The following is a 21,018-nucleotide window of genomic DNA, read 5'->3' on the forward strand; positions in this document are numbered from 1 at the left end:
GGCAGATTTGGCGGGGCTCACCGCTTGGATTTGGCGAACGAGAAAAAGGAGAGCTGTTTGGGTTTCATCTCACCGTACATCTATCATATGATCTATCATGTTAAAGGATTCCGGTAGTATAGTAAACACATCCGAAGCATGATGTAGACTGCAAAGGAAAGATATGTTCAATTTGGTCTCATACATCAAGCAGGTCACAAATAAGGTCGATACATCTCCACATCTAAAGATACACATCATCAATGATAGAATCCTTCAAGCTTCTAGAAAGATTAACTGCGGAGCCCTCTTCGCATCTCATCCAAAGCGTTGGGACTGAACCCATTAGAGAGACCTTGGAGCCTTGAGCCTTGTAAACATTTTGACAAAATGCTTGACCACTCATTGACCACAAGCCAACCACCCGGTCTTTGATAATCCGAACGAAACATCCATCACTTCAAACTTTAATTTCATAATTCTAGTAACAAGCTTGAACCCTCCTGCAATGTTCACTACCCTGATTTCAGACGGTGACCACCTCCAGTTGAGAAGTAGTTAAATACAGTCCATGGACCCCCATGGGAAAACGTACATTACATTATTTTATCAACGGTACTTACTTTCACATGCACTAATCGTATTGATCTATGCTACTCCCTTGCCTGCAGCGAAAATAATCGAAGTTCTCCATCAATTACCGTGTATTTTTCCACATCCTATTCACTATTCGCGCCACGATACAACCCTCCTTTATTTGGTGTGTGTCAAGTTCAACCCCGGCTTCAAATTGTTCGCTACCACTCCATACGGACCAGAACGTCTTGTAAATATTGGTCCCAACGGAAACCAAAGTATCAGAAGTGACATACTTGCTTACTCCCCTCCATTGAATACACCTTGCAACGTTCGATTCGCTTTCTGGCAAACGAAAACCTCTTACACTTCTGGTTACGACTACACGACCTCACCCAATTTTAGTTCATACGAGTGCCTAACTAGCTGACACAAGCGCACTCACTATTCATATCGGCCTTCTTCCACAGAGTACGTTCGCCTACTGTACCAACCTGCTGCACATCTATTCTATTTGTCAATTCGTCTATCAACGGCCAAGGTAGACGGTAGACGAGTTCATGAGAACTACTAGGTAGAATTCAACTAAAACCCAATTAGGTAGGTTGTTTTCGACCCAAAATTGCCGGGTCATATTTGGTTTCTCAACTTGTACGTATTGGTACCTAGTACATGCTCAAGAGGCCTTCTTTACATGAATGGAACCAAGTACATTTTGTAACCCATGTTTCCTCCGACAGCCCACATCCCATCTCTCTTCCCTTCCCAACTTTCCTCTCCACTTAATCCACCCTGCCCCCTCGTCCGACCCTCTTGTTGTTTGTTCCCAGTCAGTCCTGGCACAAGTGGCATGCACCGTCCGCACCAAGGACAAGACTTCATTACTGTTAAATGTGCTTTAGTGGCTTTCTTAGTTTTACTTACTTTCCACAATTTTTCCATTAGACGCTAATTAGATAATCCTAGTAGCGGAGATCAGACCCATTTTTAATATCTATATGCCTCTTTCTCATTGGTTCAAACAATCCCACGCCGCCTCATGCGAAGAAACCCACACGGACTCGATACTTATCGATTCGACTGCTACTAATAAATTCAAGTACGAAGGCAACTCCAACTCTTCTACATTACATATACAAGCACAAGAATCTTCACATTCTTCTCCAGATTCAAACAACACTGCTTCATTCCCTACGACTCCAGAGGATTGCGATTATAACTACCATTTGAAATCTAACATGACGACAACCTCTTCACCCATAAATATTGCCACGCCCACAAGAAATACATCGTCATCTCCGTCATCTCAAGGCAACAAAAATAATTCCAATTATCTCGACCCGGATTCACAAACGTCCGCCAGAATCATGACTACCGGTACAGGATTCGACGATAACATGGGTCGATCGAGACAAGAATCATTTGCTGCTGCAAAACCCATATCTATGCACAATCCAAATAGAATTAATGATCGTCCCCGTCGCGAAAGTTTGGCGGGTAGCCTCGTTGGAGGCATGAGCTGGGGAGGCGTATCTGTTGGAAGTTGGATTCGAGATGAGTGAGTTCAATCTAATCTTCTTCCCTTTGCCACTATACAGGTTCAATTATTTCGTGATTCATAGAATTAGATTCTTCATTCATCGCAATTGCCAAACGAAAATGTTCCATCTTCCCTAGCAAGTGCGGGGCACACGATTTCCATTTTCATGACACTGACAATTTTTGATTTAGTATTATCATGGCCGGCACCTCCCCATTTCCATATCAATCACCTTCATATCATTCTTCTTCATATCTTCCTAAGCTCGAAGCCAACTTTATGAAAGATTTCAGCTGTTGTGGCAATACATTACCAACACTACATGACCTTTTGCAACATTACGAAGAGTGTCATGCGCAACAGACCCCAGCATCCCTTCGCAATAATTCATCCATTGTACGAGCTCGGGAAAACTCAACACCCAACGGTAGAGCAGGTATTGCAGCACAAAATACATCCGCCGCACAACATCATGTTCAGCAGCAACAAACCCAGCCGTCACAACAGCCTCGGCTTTCGGGCTTACAGATGCCACAAGCTGGTGCCAGTGTAGGAGGTATTCAATTGATGCGACAACAGCAACGCTCACAACCAGCTACTCCTATACAAAAGACTAATCAAGGTGCTACTGATGAGATGGATGGAGTTGAAGATATGGAAATGGACGATGCTATCGGGCCTATGGATTCTACTCCGGATACACCGGTTCAATCTTCACATAATCATCAGCCTGTGCAAGCAGCACAACAGTCTATGTTCGGCCAACAACCAAGACCCACCGTTAATCTTAACTCCACCATGCAACACTCTGGTCTCCGAGCATCCCAACCACCGACTCCCGCAACTTCCTCTTTTGGATTCCAAAATAACCCGACTGTTTCTTCTGTTAATACCCCTACTTTGACAGCACAACCCATGCAGCAATCACAGACATTTTCACCAGATACCTCGGCTCCCGGTACCCCATCGGAAATGGATGGAGACTTTACAAGCATGCCTATGAATATGAATATGGGGAATAGAAATATGAATATGAATAACATGAATTTCCCTTTCAATTTCGGCGGACATGATTTGGGCTTGGATCTTTGTATCGATGAACCCGCCAAGCGTCTCTATAGTCCTAATGGCGGTGGCTTCAATAACCAAAGAGCCCTCCAACAACAATTTGCTCAATTTGGGCTTGGCCAAGGACAATTTGCAAGCAACACTGATTTAATGAGAGCATACCAACAACAACAATTGATGGCAAGCATGAATGGAATGGGAGATCCTACAGGAATGATGATGGGAGAAGAGCACAAACCATTTAGGTGCCCCGTCATCGGATGTGAAAAGGCTTACAAGAATCAAAATGGTCTCAAGTAAGCATTGTTACCCTGTGCGATATAGATTTATACTAATTTTGTTCAGGTATCACAAGACGCACGGTCATCAAACTCAACAGTTGCACGAAAACGGTGATGGCACATTCTCGATTGTCAACCCAGAAACTTCTATTCCCTATTCGGGCAATGAAGGTATGGAAAGAGAGAAGCCTTACAAGTGTGATTATTGTGGCAAGAGATATAAGAACTTGAATGGTCTCAAATATGTGAGTATTGTCAATTCTTCAGAATCAGAAAATTTATCGTCTAATAAAAATTTAGCACAAACAACATTCCACTCCCTGCGACCCCGAGCTCAAATTAAACAACCACTTGGCTGCTGCTGGATTGGCAGGTCTTGGAGTCCCCATGGGAGGCTTGCCAGGTATTGGTGAAGAAGGCATGATGTGATCTATCCTCTACTCGAACTCCCGACGATTTTCCGAAATAAGCCACTCGATTTATTTCGATTTCGATCCCGGTAATTACCACCTCACGAGTAACGAATTTCCCAAGGTCCTTTTTTCAAATTCTCACAGGCGTTTCCAAAACAAAACGATTGCATTGGGCGGAGTTCTGAATCATACAGATGAGTATAGAGATTATACCCCGACATAGATTGAATTGGTACGAGGGACTCAAACGATGGCTTTCAGGCGACGGTGACGTAGCTTCACAAACGCAAATATATATTCGTTGTCCTTTGGAACTTTAGCAAAATCAGCAGAAGGGCGGCTGATCAGTCATTGGCTGAATCTTGCATTCGTCTATTACTTCTTTCCGTATATTACACGAGCCTAATACTCATTTTCCTTTTTCATGTTTTTCAAAACAAAAATTGCACCGTTTTCTTTTTGTTTGCTGTTTTCTCTGCCTTTCTTACAGTTATTCTGTGAGAGAAAAACGAAGGCGTTGTTCATTAATAGCGAAGAATGGGGGTATAAGTCGCTTCAATAGATTGGTAGGATTCGAACTTTTATGTATGTATGGGGGGGTTTTTTTTTGAGGGGTTCCGAGTGGTCAATTATTGAATATCATTTTGGATATATCATTGACGCTATGAAGACGAATCTCATTTGGTACCGAGTTTGGAGTTGGGCAAAACAGTTTGGGATGGGAATTAAAACTTAACGGATGGCTGGTTGGATTGCTTGGGCTTTGCGAGATGGAAGAGAAAATGGAAGGGATGGATTGAAATATCTAGAGGCGTTTGAAATTGTGAAGTCCCTACTCTCTCTTGATAGGGTCATTAGTATGGGAATTGAAGATGTCATTTTACTGGATCTACTGAATCTTTCTTTTGCTGTAACTCGATTTTGTGGAAAATGCTCCTTTCTTGTGCACATGATCTACAGTATCTCAATTCGATTATGGTCGAGATTTCTAGAGATCCAACATTGTGCATGATTGTGGCTAATATCTATGGAGTACCTGTTAGGTCTCACAAATGGAAATTGGTGTCAGGGAGTACAGGACGGTTAGAGGACCCCTAGTTTCAGACTGGGGAGGCCCTTCCCTCCACCTGTTCTGATCGGTCCCGTAAATAGAGACCACGTGAAAATCCAATAATGAGGTGAAATGAATGAATGAAGTGAAACATGTGGGGGTAGTGCATGAGCATGAGTAAGGAGGAGGCTTGTGTGCTCGTGTGGCTTAGTCATTGGCACTCGGTGGATTTTCTACAAAGCTGGTACTTTCTGAGTTTGTGTGGTTGCGAAGGAGAGAGGTAGATAGAGGGAGCTTGAGAGGTGGATGGAGGCCAAGGGGAGGAGGGCATGATAGATCTACAATTCAAGATACGCATGACGAGAAACAAAATGTCATGACCTCACCTTACATATAGTATACCCGGCGCCCAGCATGCATAGTGCAGGTAGCAGTGGAATGAATGACGTTTGGGATGAAGATCTCTTGGGAGCAGATAGGAGCGGGAAAGATTGGTTTGTTGAGAGAGCGATGGATCGTGATTTTGGAGATCGAGATGAGATATCTTGCAGTTCACGATAAGATGGTTGGGACATCTTCGATGCGATGTCTGTGAAATGGTTGATAGATAAGAAAGGGGAGAGGGAAAGAGGGGGAGGGAGGCCGATGTTGAGGCGAAGATTAACCTAATTTCCTCTCCGGATTCATGTAAATGCAACGTTGTAACGTGCTTCGTACATACGTATGTATATCAGAGAGCAGATATGATGGGGAATTTGGAAGTATTTGGAGATTGAATTCAAGCGGTGACAAAATTGTGCGACAAGATACATGAATGAGTATGCTGCGTAGTGGATTGGTGATCATGATGTTGAGCTGCAGTGTTAATTAAGGGCGTAGGTACCTGGTGCCTACACCAATGAGCTTAGCACAAGGTAGACAAGCCATGGCAAGTGTAGCGGTTCAAGCCTGCTCATTATCTGCTCCGTGCTGTGGCATCATTTATCTGACGGGTATTGAATCTATTTGACTTTTCCAAGGTCTTGTAGTAATACATGAAAGAGTGGATCTTTGGCAGAGAGCTTGATATTTTGAGTTTGAGCGTTCAACGTTTGGCCCATGCTGGAAAGTCAAAACCTGTGCGGCGGTAGTTGAGGTGATAAAGGTGGGATGTGTATGCCTGGGTAGTGGCAGTAAATCATGGAAGAAAGATCTTCCATGATGGAGAGGAGAGGGGAGGAGTGGAATACTGAACTCCGCTCGTAAGTTTGCATTTCTCTTTTGGGAACGATGCTAAATGGATGACGAGTGAGTTGTTGGAGAGAGATGAAAGGAAACCCCTGGTGTGGTGCAGGACCCTGCATTGAATGTTTTATTCGGCATCTTATTGATATATCCAAGTACCCAGTCTTGTTGACATACTGCGAATCCGGCTTGGATGTGAAATATCATTTGTGCGTTCGTATTAATAAAGATGTTTAAATATTATAACATAACACTAAAGTGTCGAATAGCATTCGTCCACCCACCGCCGCTTCTATTCTTTCTCTTCCACTCGATCCGTATGCACATCCAATCTCCGTTAGTTCTTTGAATCCAATATACACACCATTCGTGAATTGTCACACCAGAGGCTTGGTTCATTACCGTGCTGGACTGCCACTTCGGTAGACCCCAAGCCACACGTGGAAATCCACGCCGCACTCTCGAAAACAGATGGCTTTCCGAGACCATTTATGTAATTGATGTCATCGGACGGCCCGAAACGATCCTTATAAAACACATGTAAAGAGTCTAAATCAAATTTCGTCTCGGGAAATACCCTCAAAAAAACGACGGCAAATTCCCACAAAATGAACTCAAAATGTAAATGCATCGCTTCTTTTTCATAATTCTCTATCCGGACACAATTCTAGACTTTACGTTTCACCTCTCGTCCCGTAAGCTAAGATTGGAAATCCAACGGTTGTGGTTCATTTTGATTATATGCCCACAAGAACTAGTGAGTGTTATAGCCGAACTTCCTTTCCACACGATTTGGATCAAAAAGTCCTAAACCCCGAACCGTCCACTGCCAAACGAGGAAGTTGTAGACGATTAGTTTCGGTAAAGGCGTTTCGGTAGGCAATAGCATCAGGAATTTTCGGTAGCAGACACGCTCGACCAGGCAGGCTAAATGAGCAGATCCAGTGTATAAAGTTAGGATTGAGTAATGAACCGCTGGCGCACAGAGCGGAACTCCCCGATTTTGTGACTAACATCCCTGGCAAGTATCTCTTAATATGGAGCATTGGTGCAGGTAATGAATTTCATGTAAATCTTAAGTTATAGCTAATTTACGACGTTTGTTTATGAATTTCCGTTACGCAGGCTACGCAATGCTGAAATTTTTAATGTTTGGGCTGGAGATTGGCGATGGATATCCCAAAATGATCTTTGTTACGTTACGAGATTTATATCACCTGCAGGCATGTGCATATAATATATCGCCGTACATGACATTACATTACATTGCATTGCAGATTACTGGTGCTCATCACAGGTAAACTTCCATGCTGCAATTTACCTGTAGGTGATGGAGTAGATCCATTATGAAGTATCTCCTCGCGTGGCATTTCCTTGCTATTTCTCGCAAGAAGTGTTGGATGGAGCTTGCTTGAGTGAATCCTGTTCCTAATCCTAATGCACTGATGCATTGATATTGTTCCAACTTCCAAAATGTAAGAGTAATCGTACATGAGGAGCTATGGAAATAAAGAGGCGGTGTGAAGAAATTAATAGGACATGTACATATACAAAAGAGACGAAGGAACGAGCACATGTTTAACACGACATGCGACCTTCCATGCAACCTTCCAGAAGAAATTGAGACACTTGGCGCACGCGAGTAGAAGGCGTACAGTAGTTTGTCTTGCTTGAAAGGAACATGCATGCAGAATCGTAAGCAAATGAGCTGTTGCGAGTGGTCAATTGAAGTATGTTGAAGAAAAGGTTAGTTAGGTTAGCCTTGATCTATTCCTCCTACAAGTGAAGTTTTAGCTAGGTTTGCCCTAGCCTCTAGGGCTTTTTCTCCCTTCCATTCCTTTTCTAGAACAATAAGGATCCTTTGCGTCCTCTTGAAGCACACGCATGTGCTTGTGGATCAGTATCGGGAATTGTTTTTCCGCCCCATAGACTCTTGATGAAATTCCTTACTTGCTTTCTCGCTTAGCTTGGGCACCATCCTCAACCTTAGCGTACTCGATTTTAATTCACAACTTCCTTATTTCGCAGTTCAGCATCTCAAGACTCAGGGTTCTTCGAGTGCTTAGAGTTTGACATAAATTAAGGGTCTTTTTTCTTTATGCTGAACGACATTTACAAACATAAATTGTCAAAGCGTTAAGCGCCAACACGGAGGGTCAATAATACATTGACCCAGGGCCGGTACTCTAGTGTAACATAAGGTCTGTCTGTAGGCTGTATCATGGCATGTGCTAGTGGAAATTCTCTCTATGGTTGGGATTTTAATAGCGCATGGTAGTCGCATGATCAATGAACCTGCCATCCTGGTCCTTGGAAGCGCACTAAGAAATTAGCTCCACCGTCCATAAGGCAAACAAAGCAAGTGCAGCGAGTCTGCACGCGAGGAGATTTACCTGGAAAGAGGCCAGATAGTGTGACCTGAGCGACAGGGACAGGGGATGATACAAAGGTTAATTTTGGATCTGCTCAGTGGTTGGTTGGTGGCCCGAGTCTCAGAACCAGGGGTTTGTGGTGGGGCGGAGCGGACTGGGAATATTACTAAGTGGGCGGGGACGCAAAGTCCGGTGGAGTCTGGATTGAAGCAAGTGCCGGACGAAATGCAGAGAGACAAATGCAAGATTTGATGTATTGTGATTGGGTGTGTAATTGGACCGGGGTCATGCCGTACGGCCGGTGGGGTGAGGATTGAAGATGCCTTTTGGGCAAAAGGTAAGGGCGGCCATAGGATATTGAAGCGAGAAATTTAAGACTTGTTAGTGGTTGTTGCCTTTGGCTTCGGTTAACGATGTTTTGTAGATCCATCAGATTAAGGCGTCAACGGCGTCAACGATCAAAAGTCCATAGATTGAGGTACATGTCGGATAGGAACCGAGGCATAGATATACATGGGATCGCCCCTTTCCAGCTTCAATCATTGGATGCTGGAGAGATCTTTTTGCCACGAAGATGTATGATCAAGGGATGAAGAATGGATAAGAAGCGTAGGATGTCCGCGATCGACAGATTGCGAATCCGAAAAACCTGGAAGTCTAGGTGCGAGATGATGCATGTGATCGGATTATCACTGATGATCATGATATGATATGTCTCCGACCTTCCGATAAAGGAGGGAGGATGATTTAAGTGGTCGCGGGGAGATAGGGAGTGGAGTATCAAAATCCTTCGACCTTCAACATGAGAGTTCATGTTATTGGAAATTGGAGGGCTGGTATCTATGCTGTTGGTTTCTGAAACGTCAAGGAAGGCGAAAGACCTCGTTGCATATGTGCAGGTGGTTTAGACGAAGGAATCGTTTGAATGAGAAATATGGACCTGTGAGGAGTTTGCAGCTGAGGTGGTTACGTGCATGGGGAAATATTGAAAGGGGGCTGGAGAAGCTTTGATGCTGAATTATTGCGCGTCTTATACACTGGCATGGCAACGCAAGACAAGCACGGATTTGGAATGAAGAAAGGGGCACGCAATCGAATGAGTAATTCTTCTTATCGTGGCAGCCTGTGCCGGTATCCTCCTTTCATAGTGCTTCAAAAGGCGAGGAGGAATTGTGCACAATCGGTCATGTCATGCCAAGATAGCAGCACATTTAGACATTAGCTTCGCTGTTGAAACTAGGCTGTAGATCTGGGCTAGATCGATAGGTGAGCAGTGCACTGAATAACATCCATGAAGAGTACAATCACGTGTGTAGTAGACACGTGATTCGCGGCACACAACAAGATAAGCTGCTCGATCACCAGAGAGTAGAGTTAAGAAGATATGGAAGCAGCGGAAGGGGGCAGAGAGAGATTACCGTTGCTCAAAGCTGAAGAGTCATTGAAAGCAAAGCGCAAAGAATAAAACATTTGCTTTTTTGATTCGTACCTGAAGTTGGGGAATAGATCCATAATATCTAAAGCCTAAAGCCAAGAAGAGACATATGGAATGTGGAAGCTGAGTAGTAGCTCGCTATAATGATTAGTTAGTGGTCAGTTCGATAAAATCAGTAAGAAGTAATATCTGAAGCTGAGCACAGATCACTACTGGCTAGAAGTCGAAGCTAAGAAGTGACACCAAGAAAGGGTGAGAATAGACAATAGTCTCGTTATATCTGAGGTCGCAGGCCGACAAAGAATAGCAGCAAAACTCGAGGCCGGGTAGTACATTTTCACGATCCAGTTGTTGAAGCCAAGAAAGTGTATTGTTGAGAGCAGGAACAGAGGAATTCATCGTTACCATATCGCGGATCCAAGCTTGGAAGAAACGAAGTTGTGCTCGAGAAACGAGAAAGAACAAGTGCCATCTAGTTTTCAGCATGCAGTATAGACTGAATATCGAAAGAGTCTCAATACATAGAACCACACAGTTGAGCCATCGCTGGTAGTAAGATCGGCTCTTCTCGCTTGAGAATAAAAAGAATGTCAAAATGAATTAGTTCGATTCACCCTCCCTCAAGTTTGCTTCTGAAATCAAATTGATTAATCAAATTCAAATATTTTCCAAGAATTTGCAGATTATTAGCTATTTCCAATTTTTCATTCCCGTGGTCTACACATCTAGACAGCCAAGGCTAATAACATATAATACCGTCTAGCTACTGCCCTCCGTCAATCTTTGGGCCAATCTCCCCGTGAAAACCCTCATTACTTCATACCACTCCGTTGTTTGTCCTTCAGAACGCCACAGAATGATATCAGCCATGAGGTCAGCCGCTGCTGTGACTTGAACGCGAGTACTGCTGCCGATTTGACTGATAATGTGACGTCTGAAGTACAATTCGAGATGTGATTGATCATGAGCGCTGAGGACGTTGTGGGAGGCCGGCTGTTTTGGCATTAATTTATCAGTGATGCGTGAGAATTGGTATCGTGATCCACTTACAACTAAATTCGGATTTTGGGTAGCACTCGCATCACTACTCTGTTGTACTGTAGCCTAACCTTCACATTAGCTCAAGCTCGCCATCTCACTGTCATGAATGCATGTTAGCGCAACGAGGTTTAACGTACACCAGGTCCAAGTGCCAAAGCGGGCGCTGGGTTGCGTGCGCCTTGTAAATAGTGCACGCCGCGTCTGGCCAACTGGACTTTGGCAGCATGACAGCTAATCTCGGAATTCTGCGACCGAATACGGTGGCCCAGTACAGTCACTTGTAGGACGAAGCGGGCTTTATTATGGGATGTAACCCTGTAAAATGTTGGAACAGGAATCTGAATGGTGTGGCAGGCATCAATGAAGTCTTGAATGTTGGAATTCATGGTGGAGATGGTTGGGTTGAGAAACTTGAGTACCAGAAGTTATCAACCTAAAGTTGATAGAGGCGCAGGTGATGGTAGTTCCTTGGAGAAATGTTTTTACAGTAGGCTCGTGATCATGATATTCACTTCATCATCGACGCGCCTGACGCGACATTACAACACATTCAATGGTGTCTATCATGAAGTGAATCTCCATGTTTGGAGACATACAAAACGCTTATAGACACCCTAGGTACAACTCGCTCGAACCTATTCCGCTATACTTATTTCCAAATAATACTGTCTCCTTCGTCTTCGGACACTTAGCGGAACGGTCTGATCCATTTGCTTGAGGGCACAGCGTTTATCTATATTGTTAAACTCACTGGCCGTCCTCTCCGACGGCTTCATGGTCTTCATCCTGTGGCTTAGGTACGCAGCGTTCATCCATGTTGGTGAACTAACTGTACATACCTCTCTACCTATCCTTTTGCACTTTTTTCTGTCGTTCTCTGGCTCTCTTTGCACATGGGCCCCACTTTTGTTCTGATGTTGTTGTTCCAAAACAGGAAATTTACTCGTGTATTTTCGATCTATTAATTGTTTGCTTATATGACAACGCTTTTCAGTTCCATACATACAGTATGTTAATAAGGAACTGAGATGTGCGACACTCGCATCAAGCAAAGATATATTTATCATCAGCGCGAAGCTGCGCAATCAATCTTAACCTTTTGCTCGCATCACAGCATCACAAGTTTACCTTTTTGAAATGATGCAAGAGGGATCTTCTCCGATCTTCTCGTGTGAACATTGTGGGCATGTCCACCTTTATGTTCTGATCTATCATCTACAAACTTCCCTGTCTTTGGCTCTGAGATTGAACCAGCAACGAAGTCTTTGGACTTTATTTCCTTTTGATTTCCAGGTATGCACGAAGACATAACAGCATATGTACCTATCTCAAGTCGACAAAGACTCAGTTGTATAACAACCTAAATGATTTCGAGGCTAATGAATTCTAGTATCTGCCTACTGCTTCTATATCTATCATACGATGCCATCGAGATGCCCTCATGTCTGCGAAGTCCTCGATGCTTTTTACACCGACGCAGTAGCAATCTCCAGCCACAGAGAACCTATCATTGCAACCCTACGGCATGAAATTCATCTCTCGTGCGCAAGATACTCGTATGATTCGACAATTTGTCTCCATCCGCGCACCATCTCTGAGCGACCATGATCTCGAACTTTCGAATTCCTGAAACACCCTTCTGCCCTCAATCTTTCAACCTTTCCACACAACTGAATACATTAGCACTTTTGCATTCAGACAAACCTGTGGTGCAACTCTTACAAATTCACATCGTCAAGCTTTTTCTCTCACCAACACACTTGCTCTGCGATATTATATAATCAAATGCTGGTTTGGGGGTTCACGGCCATTTTATTATACGTATCCACTATTTCGACATCAAGGTGAAATTCTTTCTTCACCTAGGATTCCGTCACATAAACAAAGAGCTTCTATATAAATAAAGCTTCTGAACATATTTCGAGTTTGTGCCAGATATATTGAGTTGGACAGTTGCCATGCTTTCGAAATTTTCCTAGTACCTTCCCCTCAAAATTGAGATTTCATCTGGAACACTCTTTCCTACTTATTTTACATTCCTTTGGTGACCAAGATGGCTTTGGACAGAAAATGTCTACTTAGTTTTGGTTTCTGTGAAGATTACAGCTATCCGTTACAAATATGGACAATGATTTCGCCCTTCCACTTAATAGAGTGTGGTTTTACGCAAGGAGATTTAAATAATTCAGTACTTTGGATTCGCACGAATAAACTACTTGACTGGTAGCATCTTAGTGACTCGAGGTGGAAAACAAAATACAAGGAAAATCTCAACCCCCAACCCATCCAGCTGAATTGCTAAAACTGCTCATACCATTCTTAGCAAATCATCCCGTAAATCAAAACCCCAGAACTCTCGAATGATAATAACCACTCCATAAATATGCCTTTGAAACCCTAGCCAACGCTCTAACCACGATATGCAATTCCCCACAACTCCCTGGTACCGTTCATTGAACCCTCATATCATCTAATCCTGATGAGCCACAGCAGATTGTGTTGCTGTGATATTGTTTGTAATCTCGACTCTATTTTAATTAGTCCTTAGATAGATCCGCGTATGTATCATCGTCTTCATCACTGTCTTCATCACTGCCTTCATCACCGTCTTCACCATCTTCATTGACCTCTATGGAATTTTCGTTACCTGCATACCCATTGGTAGCTCCGAGTAATCGATCAAGGTCAATCTGATTGCAGAGACAAGTTTCCCATGGCGCGGCGCAGCAATAGCAGAATTCATAGCCGCATCGACATCTAGAGTGTGAGAATTAGTTTGAGATTTTGGGGAGCAGAGAACGAGAGGAAAGATCGAGACTCACTCTATCTGGCAACACCCATCGACATATTCGATCAAGTTACCACATTTCGCACATCGTTTCCAGCCTTGTCTTTGGGCTTCGGCAAGAACTAGCTCTTGATCCTGATCGCGAGGACATTCTCCATCATGCCATCCGCTCTTACACTTTGTGCATGTTATCGTATTACATGGCGACTTGGCGCAGAAAGCTTTATGTCCTTTGATATTTTCCTTCATGATAAAAGCAGAGCAAACTTTGTTGGCGCAATAAGTACGATCAACGGTTTCGTATTCGATTTTCTTGGCTTCATAGTCGCGAATGATATCAGGAGGCAATAAATGATGAAAAGGCGTGAGATTAAAATCCCAGCAGCATTTGACAGGAAACATGAACTCAGCCTCTATCGCGCGAGTGAAACGTCTTTGGAGGCAAGTGCTGCAATACACACAATCGCAAGGGAATGTAGCCATCTGTTGAAAATCTTGGAACTCTCCACAAACAATACATTTGAGTTGAGCTGGATTCTTGTTGCTACCTGTTTGTCTGTTATTTCTCAAGTTGGCTGCCCGACGTGAGGAAGACTGTAATATGTGTAAATAAAGAATCACATGATAGAATACTGGTGCTACTTACATCTGCCATGTTTACCGACGATCTCAGGGATAGAGAAATTGTCTTTGCTTTGGTAATGTCAAGACGAGATGGTTGAAGACAAGGAATATAGTATAGAAGAAGGATTGAAAAATAACCTAGAAGTCAATGATCTCAGGGGATTTTCTGGGGTATCAAAGGATCTTGCTTTGTCAGATTTGTTGGAGATTGAGTTCATGGAGATGGAGGGGGAGCTTTTATATCAATTTAGAAGTACATGTATGAACCAGATCAACACCTAGCTTACTTCCTAGCTCAATGTGGTGCAATAATATTGTATAGTGATGCAATGTGTGGGTTGCAAATTGGATTGTATCCGCTAACAACATTAGACGATTTACATGAACTTTTGGTGTGAATTGTTTCATTCAGTCATGGGAAATGAATTGCAGATTCCTTGAAAGCCCCAAACTACACAAATAAAGAAATTTTGGGCGGGGATATGTTTCTTAAAGCCATGTATTTTAGATTACAGGGAGGTGTATGGCGTTGGTAGTATCCTTTGGAATTCATCGCACCTATCTGTTTCTTTTACACGCTGGAAACCTTGAGAATCTTCAAGACAAGGAAACTTCAAGCTTATTGCATGTACTTGGGTCTCCCTGCGAGGAAAAAGCCCTCTGTTTGTTTAGAAGTATTTTCGCAAAGGTAGAAATAGCCCAATGACACCTGGAAGATGTGCACATAAAAGAAATCGGAACATAGAACAGAATCATATTTCCTTGCCAATCTTTACTTTATCATACAGCTCGTTAGTAGTTGCCTTGCACATGTGAAAAACGCCCAGCAAGTAGCTCTAGGTGCTACTTGAGACAAAAGATTCCAGACATAGCGCTACAATTACCCGGCAATTTGATGGTGTCTTATCTCTTCCCACAAGACGATTGGTAATGCTAACAGCAACTTGTCAAGTCTGTAGTTAACATTGTGACTCGAGCAATCTGATTCAGAGTATTCGTTACACGTTTTAACAATATCGTGTGAAAGCTATAGTTTAGAGCAATTTGCTTTATGTACATTGTTCTCATTCCGAGACTTACATGCTGCGGATTTTGATCCCAATCAAGTGCCCAAGAAAGCATTTGTTGCATGTCTACATCGGTAACAGGGGTTATGAAAGTTCAAAATGACCTCACTAATTGTAAAAGACTATAACTCTATATTCGCTACCTAATGTAGATATGCAACATGTTGATATTTGGGTCTCAGAAAGGGTCCGGGGCTACCCATCTTTGGCCTAAAATGTTTAATTATAGTAAGCCATTATGTCAAGATGCTTCTCTTGGTCTCCTCAAATATGACCAATCTAGTAAATCTGTCTAGACGCGCGCCTATCATGACATGCAACAGAGCAAGATATCTGCAGGCAAACTACAATATGCCTTAGCTTGGCCACAGCTTTCAGTAGCTATAGCTCGCCAAGCTCAATACACATCATTCATCTATTTTAAGGTGGAAGACCACGGACTATCATATAATTTAGCTGGCCTTCTCTCTTTACCTAATGCGTATATATAGACTTGTGGTGGTTGACTTGTAGGTTGGAGACCAGGCAGCAATTGTGAAGTCGCCAGAATCAATAACTTTACGTACATCCCCAAGAAAAAAAGAAAACTAGCTTGAGTCCCTGCTAAGAAATTCCTTATAAAAACATGCATATAATTAGTTCTTTGAAGAACCGAGACCGGAATGAAGACCTCGTGGAGATATCTCATAATCGCAATTAGGCGCGCAATGAACTTTCTAAGCGAATGCGGTACGGTTGGGGCTTCGATATTGCGCAGAGGTGCTTTTGCGGACCGCGGCAGAGGGCATATCTATCAAAAGACCTCACGGATGTACGTTAGATTTATGGGCCGTTTGGAGGTAGGGCCAGGAAGGAGTTTACCATATTCTAGCTGGGAATATGCAAAGAGATGAACTTCCCAATTGACGAGATCGAGGTGGGAATGCCTGCTAGTAAGATAGGCACGGAGTAACAAATGACATGAGCTTCCGAGAACATTGTGCCGAACCATATACCGCTAGAGAACCGAGAGACCTGGCAGACTATATCTGGAAGCTTCGTGATCGAGCTGTTGAGATTTGCAAGTGCAGAATTGCGGGCCCTATGACAATCAAGAGTTGACGCACTGGAGACCATCCAATCGAAAGCCTAGTGCAGCTAAGTAGCGATTGAGAACCCAGCATGGAAGATGAGGTCTGCAACAAGACGTTTTCGAGGTAACGGTACAACCAACAGGAGCACAGACGACTCCAAGAAGGAACGCAACAAAAGGGATTCACTACATGCAAGGAGGTTTAAGCAGACAATTAATTGGCCAATGCCCATCCGTGCAATCCAGGCTAAATGGGTATAGACACAATCGTTCAAAATCCAACATCCTTCAAGATATATATCAGATAAGGCGCTTGCAAGTCCGTGTGTATACGCGCCTCGTATACATTGACGAATAGGAGCTCTTTCTCAAATTCACCCTGTACACGAAAACTTGGGGGTAAAATTTTGGGAGATCACCCATGTGCATTGATAGTTGAAGCACCAGACTTACAGGCTTCAAATGCTTCGATGACGTGGTACATTTCAGACTCGGTAGACCCAGGTTTTGGCCTTCTTTCGCAGTACTTCGTACCGTGATATCCAATTGATATCGGTGCTTATCTCGATCCGTAAATTCTATGGCTCCTCTCTCATTCCATCATAGCCAATCATCCATTCCTTGAACGCAATAGGAAATTCGCGAGGAGAATGCGATGTGCAACAAAAGTCATCGAGAGATTAGTTTTATGGTAAAGGCTGACGGTGTAGGTAATTGTCTGAGGATGATTGTTCGCAAAAAAATTGTTTGGTCGAGAGTGAGAAGAGGAGTGACATTTCGTGATGTGTGAACTTCAATGATTGGTGATGCGATCGGGAAGTAAGATTTGAGGTTGGAAACTTGGGATAAATATAGATGTGGGGAAGCGCTTGCTTAATTTAGAGTGAGAGTTAATCTAGAGCAGGGTCCTTGACGCCCAATTGAGTAAATAGCGAGGATCAAGACTAACGTGAAATGAATACTATCAGTGATCGGATTTCGATACTAAGTTCACAAAGAATAGGAATGAATTTGACCTAGGAGCTAATGAAACATGATGTCTACCTTAGCTGTCGTCCCTATCGGTGAGTTCACCGAGCACTAATCGGAACAAGATTGGAGGATACCGTTATCAGATGTAAGAGCAATAATAACAGGTAGGGAAATCTCGTATTGTAAAGAGAATTCCTTCTCATCGAAAAATCACACTACCTCAATCCGAAACCTCACGTTCTTTTCCCCTCGCTTGTCAAAGCGTTGAAATATCTTATCCTTCTAGTTTAGCCTCCATTCAGTTCTTCCTCAATACCATCGCTTGTTCTCCAATTAGATCATCGCTTCCAATCAATCAAGTATTTGGGAATATTCCGAACAAGACCTTCTGAGCGTTTTGTTGCACATCTCAAGTCAAAGCACGATTAGATAACTGAACATGCTGGGTCAGCAGGTTTATGTTGGATTTTATCATTGGCTGAAAGCTAAAGGCACGAATGGAAAGATGGATCTAAACCAACTCCTTCAAAGGCTATGTTCACTAAACACTTAGGTACTGCAACCCCTAAACTCCAATACATAACTTTATCCCTCCACATCTCCAGACTTTCACTGCATATTACTCTTCTTGTGATATCATAAATCTTAGCAACTCGCTGTTCCATACCATCACCATCTCTGGTAAGCAGAACCAACATACTCTTGTAAATCCCAACCTTACGACGTGCAACAATACGCATATCCTGCACTCCCTAAAATATGACATGACATGTACAACAAGTTCTCAAAGCCGTTGCAGACATAAATGGAGCTATCAGTATGGGAATTCAACAGCTAATAGCGTCGTATGAGTCGACGACGTGAGGTCCGAGGCCGTTGGACTATTTTGTGCTTATATTTGAAAGAGGATGGACCAACACTCTGGTAAGGCCAATAGATTGTACCTGTCGAGACAAAATTTGGGCTTACATCTATGTCGTATGCCGCTGCTCCGTGGAGATGCTTCTAGTGTCTCGAATATCACAATGGAATCCTCCTCTACGTTGTGTAGGAAAACACGATGATGTGTGTTGATTTTTGCAGAGACTAAGCCAGAGTAAAATATATATACACGTTATCCCAGCTGTAGACATCAATTTGCGAACTCGATATGCCATAGTTTCAATCACATCGAGTCAGGTAACCAGCACGGCATATACACGCATTCAAAAATTCAAATAAAATAAAAAGTTAAGAAACATTTCATTATTGCACTATTGATGCTGTTTCCATATTGTGTTATCATACAAACCCGAGCCAAAGAGAAAATAGAACAAATTTACCCATCCCGTCCATCCCGTTCATATCTCCATCCCAACGCCAATGATAAGCAAAAATCAAAAGCTCAGCGCGAAACCCAACGCTATCACTGATCCATATGTCCATTTTTGCAAAGAAATAGTAATGCAAAGCCTACTGAAGGGCCTGGAAAAAACACCTGCATAGACACGGGGTTTCGAAGAAAACCACTAGTCGGTGCCACAAGACCTCCTTCTGAACATTCATACTCCATAATAATGAACCAAGTCAAGCCTTGATCTTCTTGGGGCGACCACGACCAGCAGAGCTTGGTGTACCAGCATCATCAGACTTTCTCTTCTTGCTAGCTGGGGTAGCAGATGCTGGAGTATCGCTAGTTTGCTCTTTGGCGGGTCTTCCTCTCTTCTTACCCGAGCTTGGTGTAGCAGCAGGCTTTTCCGCAACATCACCATCGGCAGCAGGCACTTTTGCGGGTCTTCCTCTCTTTCCTGGAATTTTCTTCTCAACGACAGCCCCTGCCTTTGGAGACTTAGGGGTCTTAGCAGCTTTGGGTTCTTTAGCAGCTTTGGGTTCTTTGGCAGGCTTGGGCTCTTTTGGTGCTTTAGGTTCTTTGGCGGGCTTAGGTTCTTTTGGGGCTTTTGGCTCCTTGGGAGGGTTTGGAACTCTTGGCGTAGGTTTAGGCTTGACGATACCACTGGAAGGTCGGCCACGTCCACGCCCGGAAGGAACCTTGATTTTTTTTTCACTATCAGGTTTGGCTGGACGACCTCGGCCACGGCCACTGGGAGCGGGCTTCTCCCTTGGGACGAGAACTGGCTCGGTTTCCTTGATAATGACGAAAGCAACCTTCTCAATTTGAAGAGGGTTGACACGGAGACGAGTGGCCAAGGATTTAGCTGCGGCGTGGATTTTCTCAAACTCGGCAACGTTGTACTTTGGTGTTGGTTTATGTTCTCCATCATTGACGAGCCATTTGAAGCATTCATCGCTGAAAAATGTCACATGATCGGGATAACGAACAGAGAGGATGAGGGAGGCAGTAGCCGGTCCAATTCCCATCAATGGATCCTTGAGTTTGTTGATGACAACGCCAATATCTGTTGGATTGGTCTTGTAGTAGTCGAAAGCATCCTTGGTAGCAGCCTCGACAAGCTCATCCGAGTTCTTGCTAACCTTCTTCAAGAAACCTGGACGGTAGGCACCATGTCGACTAAATAGAAAATTAGCATCGAAACAACTTTAAATAACATTACATAGTAACTTCAGACACGAAGAAATAATAAAAATAAGATGAAATATTTTTTCTTAATTTTTTGCGATGAGGGTGGGAAAGTGAAAGACCTCCGGAAAGCCGAGCTTCAGACCTCAAAACGCGGCCTCTTCTCCACCTACCAATCGACAAACAAAATATCGCGAAAAAAGAAAACAATTGAAAATAAAGCAAATGATGCGAATAGGATAAACTCACAGTTTCCAATCAACCAACTTCGTGATATCTTCAATAGAGAAAGTGTTTGAACCATCCTTAAACTTTGCTGGCGCCTCAACATATCTGAATCTATCGAGCTCTTGAAGTGGAGTAACACCTTCTTTTGCTAAATAGAATATTAAATCAACAACGCAATCTTTTGTGAGCGATCAAGGAGAGAATGAACTTACTGTCTTTTGCATATTTATTGAGTAGAGCAGGATATCTTTCTAACGTTTGGTTGAACTCAGCAAGAGTAATATCATTTGGTGAAGACATGGTAAATTCCTGATCTTTCTCTCCCTCAAAACGATGTTCAACTGTCGATTTTCTTGGACTTCCGAATAGAGGATTGAGAGAATTTGAAATAGAACGAAGCATTCAAGAGGGGATTTCGAATTATATTGATGAATTTGATAGAAGTTTTTATTTTGAGAAATAAATAAAAAGAAAAATAAAAAGAGAAGAGACGAGGAGGGAATGCGCGACGCGACGTGAATTTATGTTGTGAATACTAGATAAAATGTCAATGCTGTTTTGGGCTTAGATAAAATATGAGATTATTACTCAAATGGAGCTAATTCATATTATACACCGTAGTTAAGCGAATTAAATTAAAATTTATTTATTATTTTGACAAGTTGAATTAAAGAATATGAGACAAAATAAAATCTACTCTACACCTATCTTATCGGACTCCGTAAGCAAAAAAAATTATTGGTACACGCATTAAAAGTTCCAGAACTTC

At 42.9% G+C, this 21,018-nt stretch overlaps 4 protein-coding genes across 4 annotated transcripts; 1 reads left to right on the plus strand and 3 right to left on the minus strand.

Moving 5' to 3' along the window:
- Window positions 1-1,553: 1,553 nt before the first annotated feature.
- On the plus strand, window positions 1,554-3,873 carry Bfra_012260 (putative c2h2 transcription factor protein; the record flags this gene model as incomplete). The annotated part of the gene is made up of 4 exons (XM_037342577.1): window positions 1,554-2,113; window positions 2,287-3,459; window positions 3,509-3,689; window positions 3,745-3,873. The coding sequence occupies 4 exons, from the start codon at window positions 1,554-1,556 to the stop codon at window positions 3,871-3,873; spliced, it is 2,043 nt and encodes a 680-aa protein (XP_037187561.1).
- Window positions 3,874-10,698: 6,825 nt separating this feature from the next.
- Window positions 10,699-12,289, minus strand: Bfra_012261 (uncharacterized protein; the record flags this gene model as incomplete). The annotated part of the gene is made up of 4 exons (XM_037342578.1): window positions 10,699-11,028; window positions 11,118-11,347; window positions 11,630-11,713; window positions 12,109-12,289. 4 exons carry the CDS (start codon window positions 12,287-12,289, stop codon window positions 10,699-10,701), a joined length of 825 nt encoding a protein of 274 aa, XP_037187562.1.
- Window positions 12,290-13,517: 1,228 nt separating this feature from the next.
- Bfra_012262 (putative ibr finger domain protein) lies at window positions 13,518-14,423 on the minus strand (the record flags this gene model as incomplete). The annotated part of the gene is made up of 3 exons (XM_037342579.1): window positions 13,518-13,737; window positions 13,803-14,362; window positions 14,415-14,423. The coding sequence occupies 3 exons, from the start codon at window positions 14,421-14,423 to the stop codon at window positions 13,518-13,520; spliced, it is 789 nt and encodes a 262-aa protein (XP_037187563.1).
- A 4,646-nt stretch (window positions 14,424-19,069) lies between these two features.
- Bfra_012263 (uncharacterized protein) lies at window positions 19,070-20,651 on the minus strand (the record flags this gene model as incomplete). Its single annotated transcript, XM_037342580.1, has 3 exons — window positions 19,070-20,012; window positions 20,271-20,397; window positions 20,462-20,651. The coding sequence occupies 3 exons, from the start codon at window positions 20,649-20,651 to the stop codon at window positions 19,070-19,072; spliced, it is 1,260 nt and encodes a 419-aa protein (XP_037187564.1).
- Between the last annotated feature and the right edge of the window lie 367 nt (window positions 20,652-21,018).

Source organism: Botrytis fragariae (genome assembly GCF_013461495.1).
Source record: "Botrytis fragariae strain BVB16 chromosome Unknown tig00000270, whole genome shotgun sequence".
NCBI lineage: Eukaryota > Fungi > Ascomycota > Leotiomycetes > Helotiales > Sclerotiniaceae > Botrytis > Botrytis fragariae.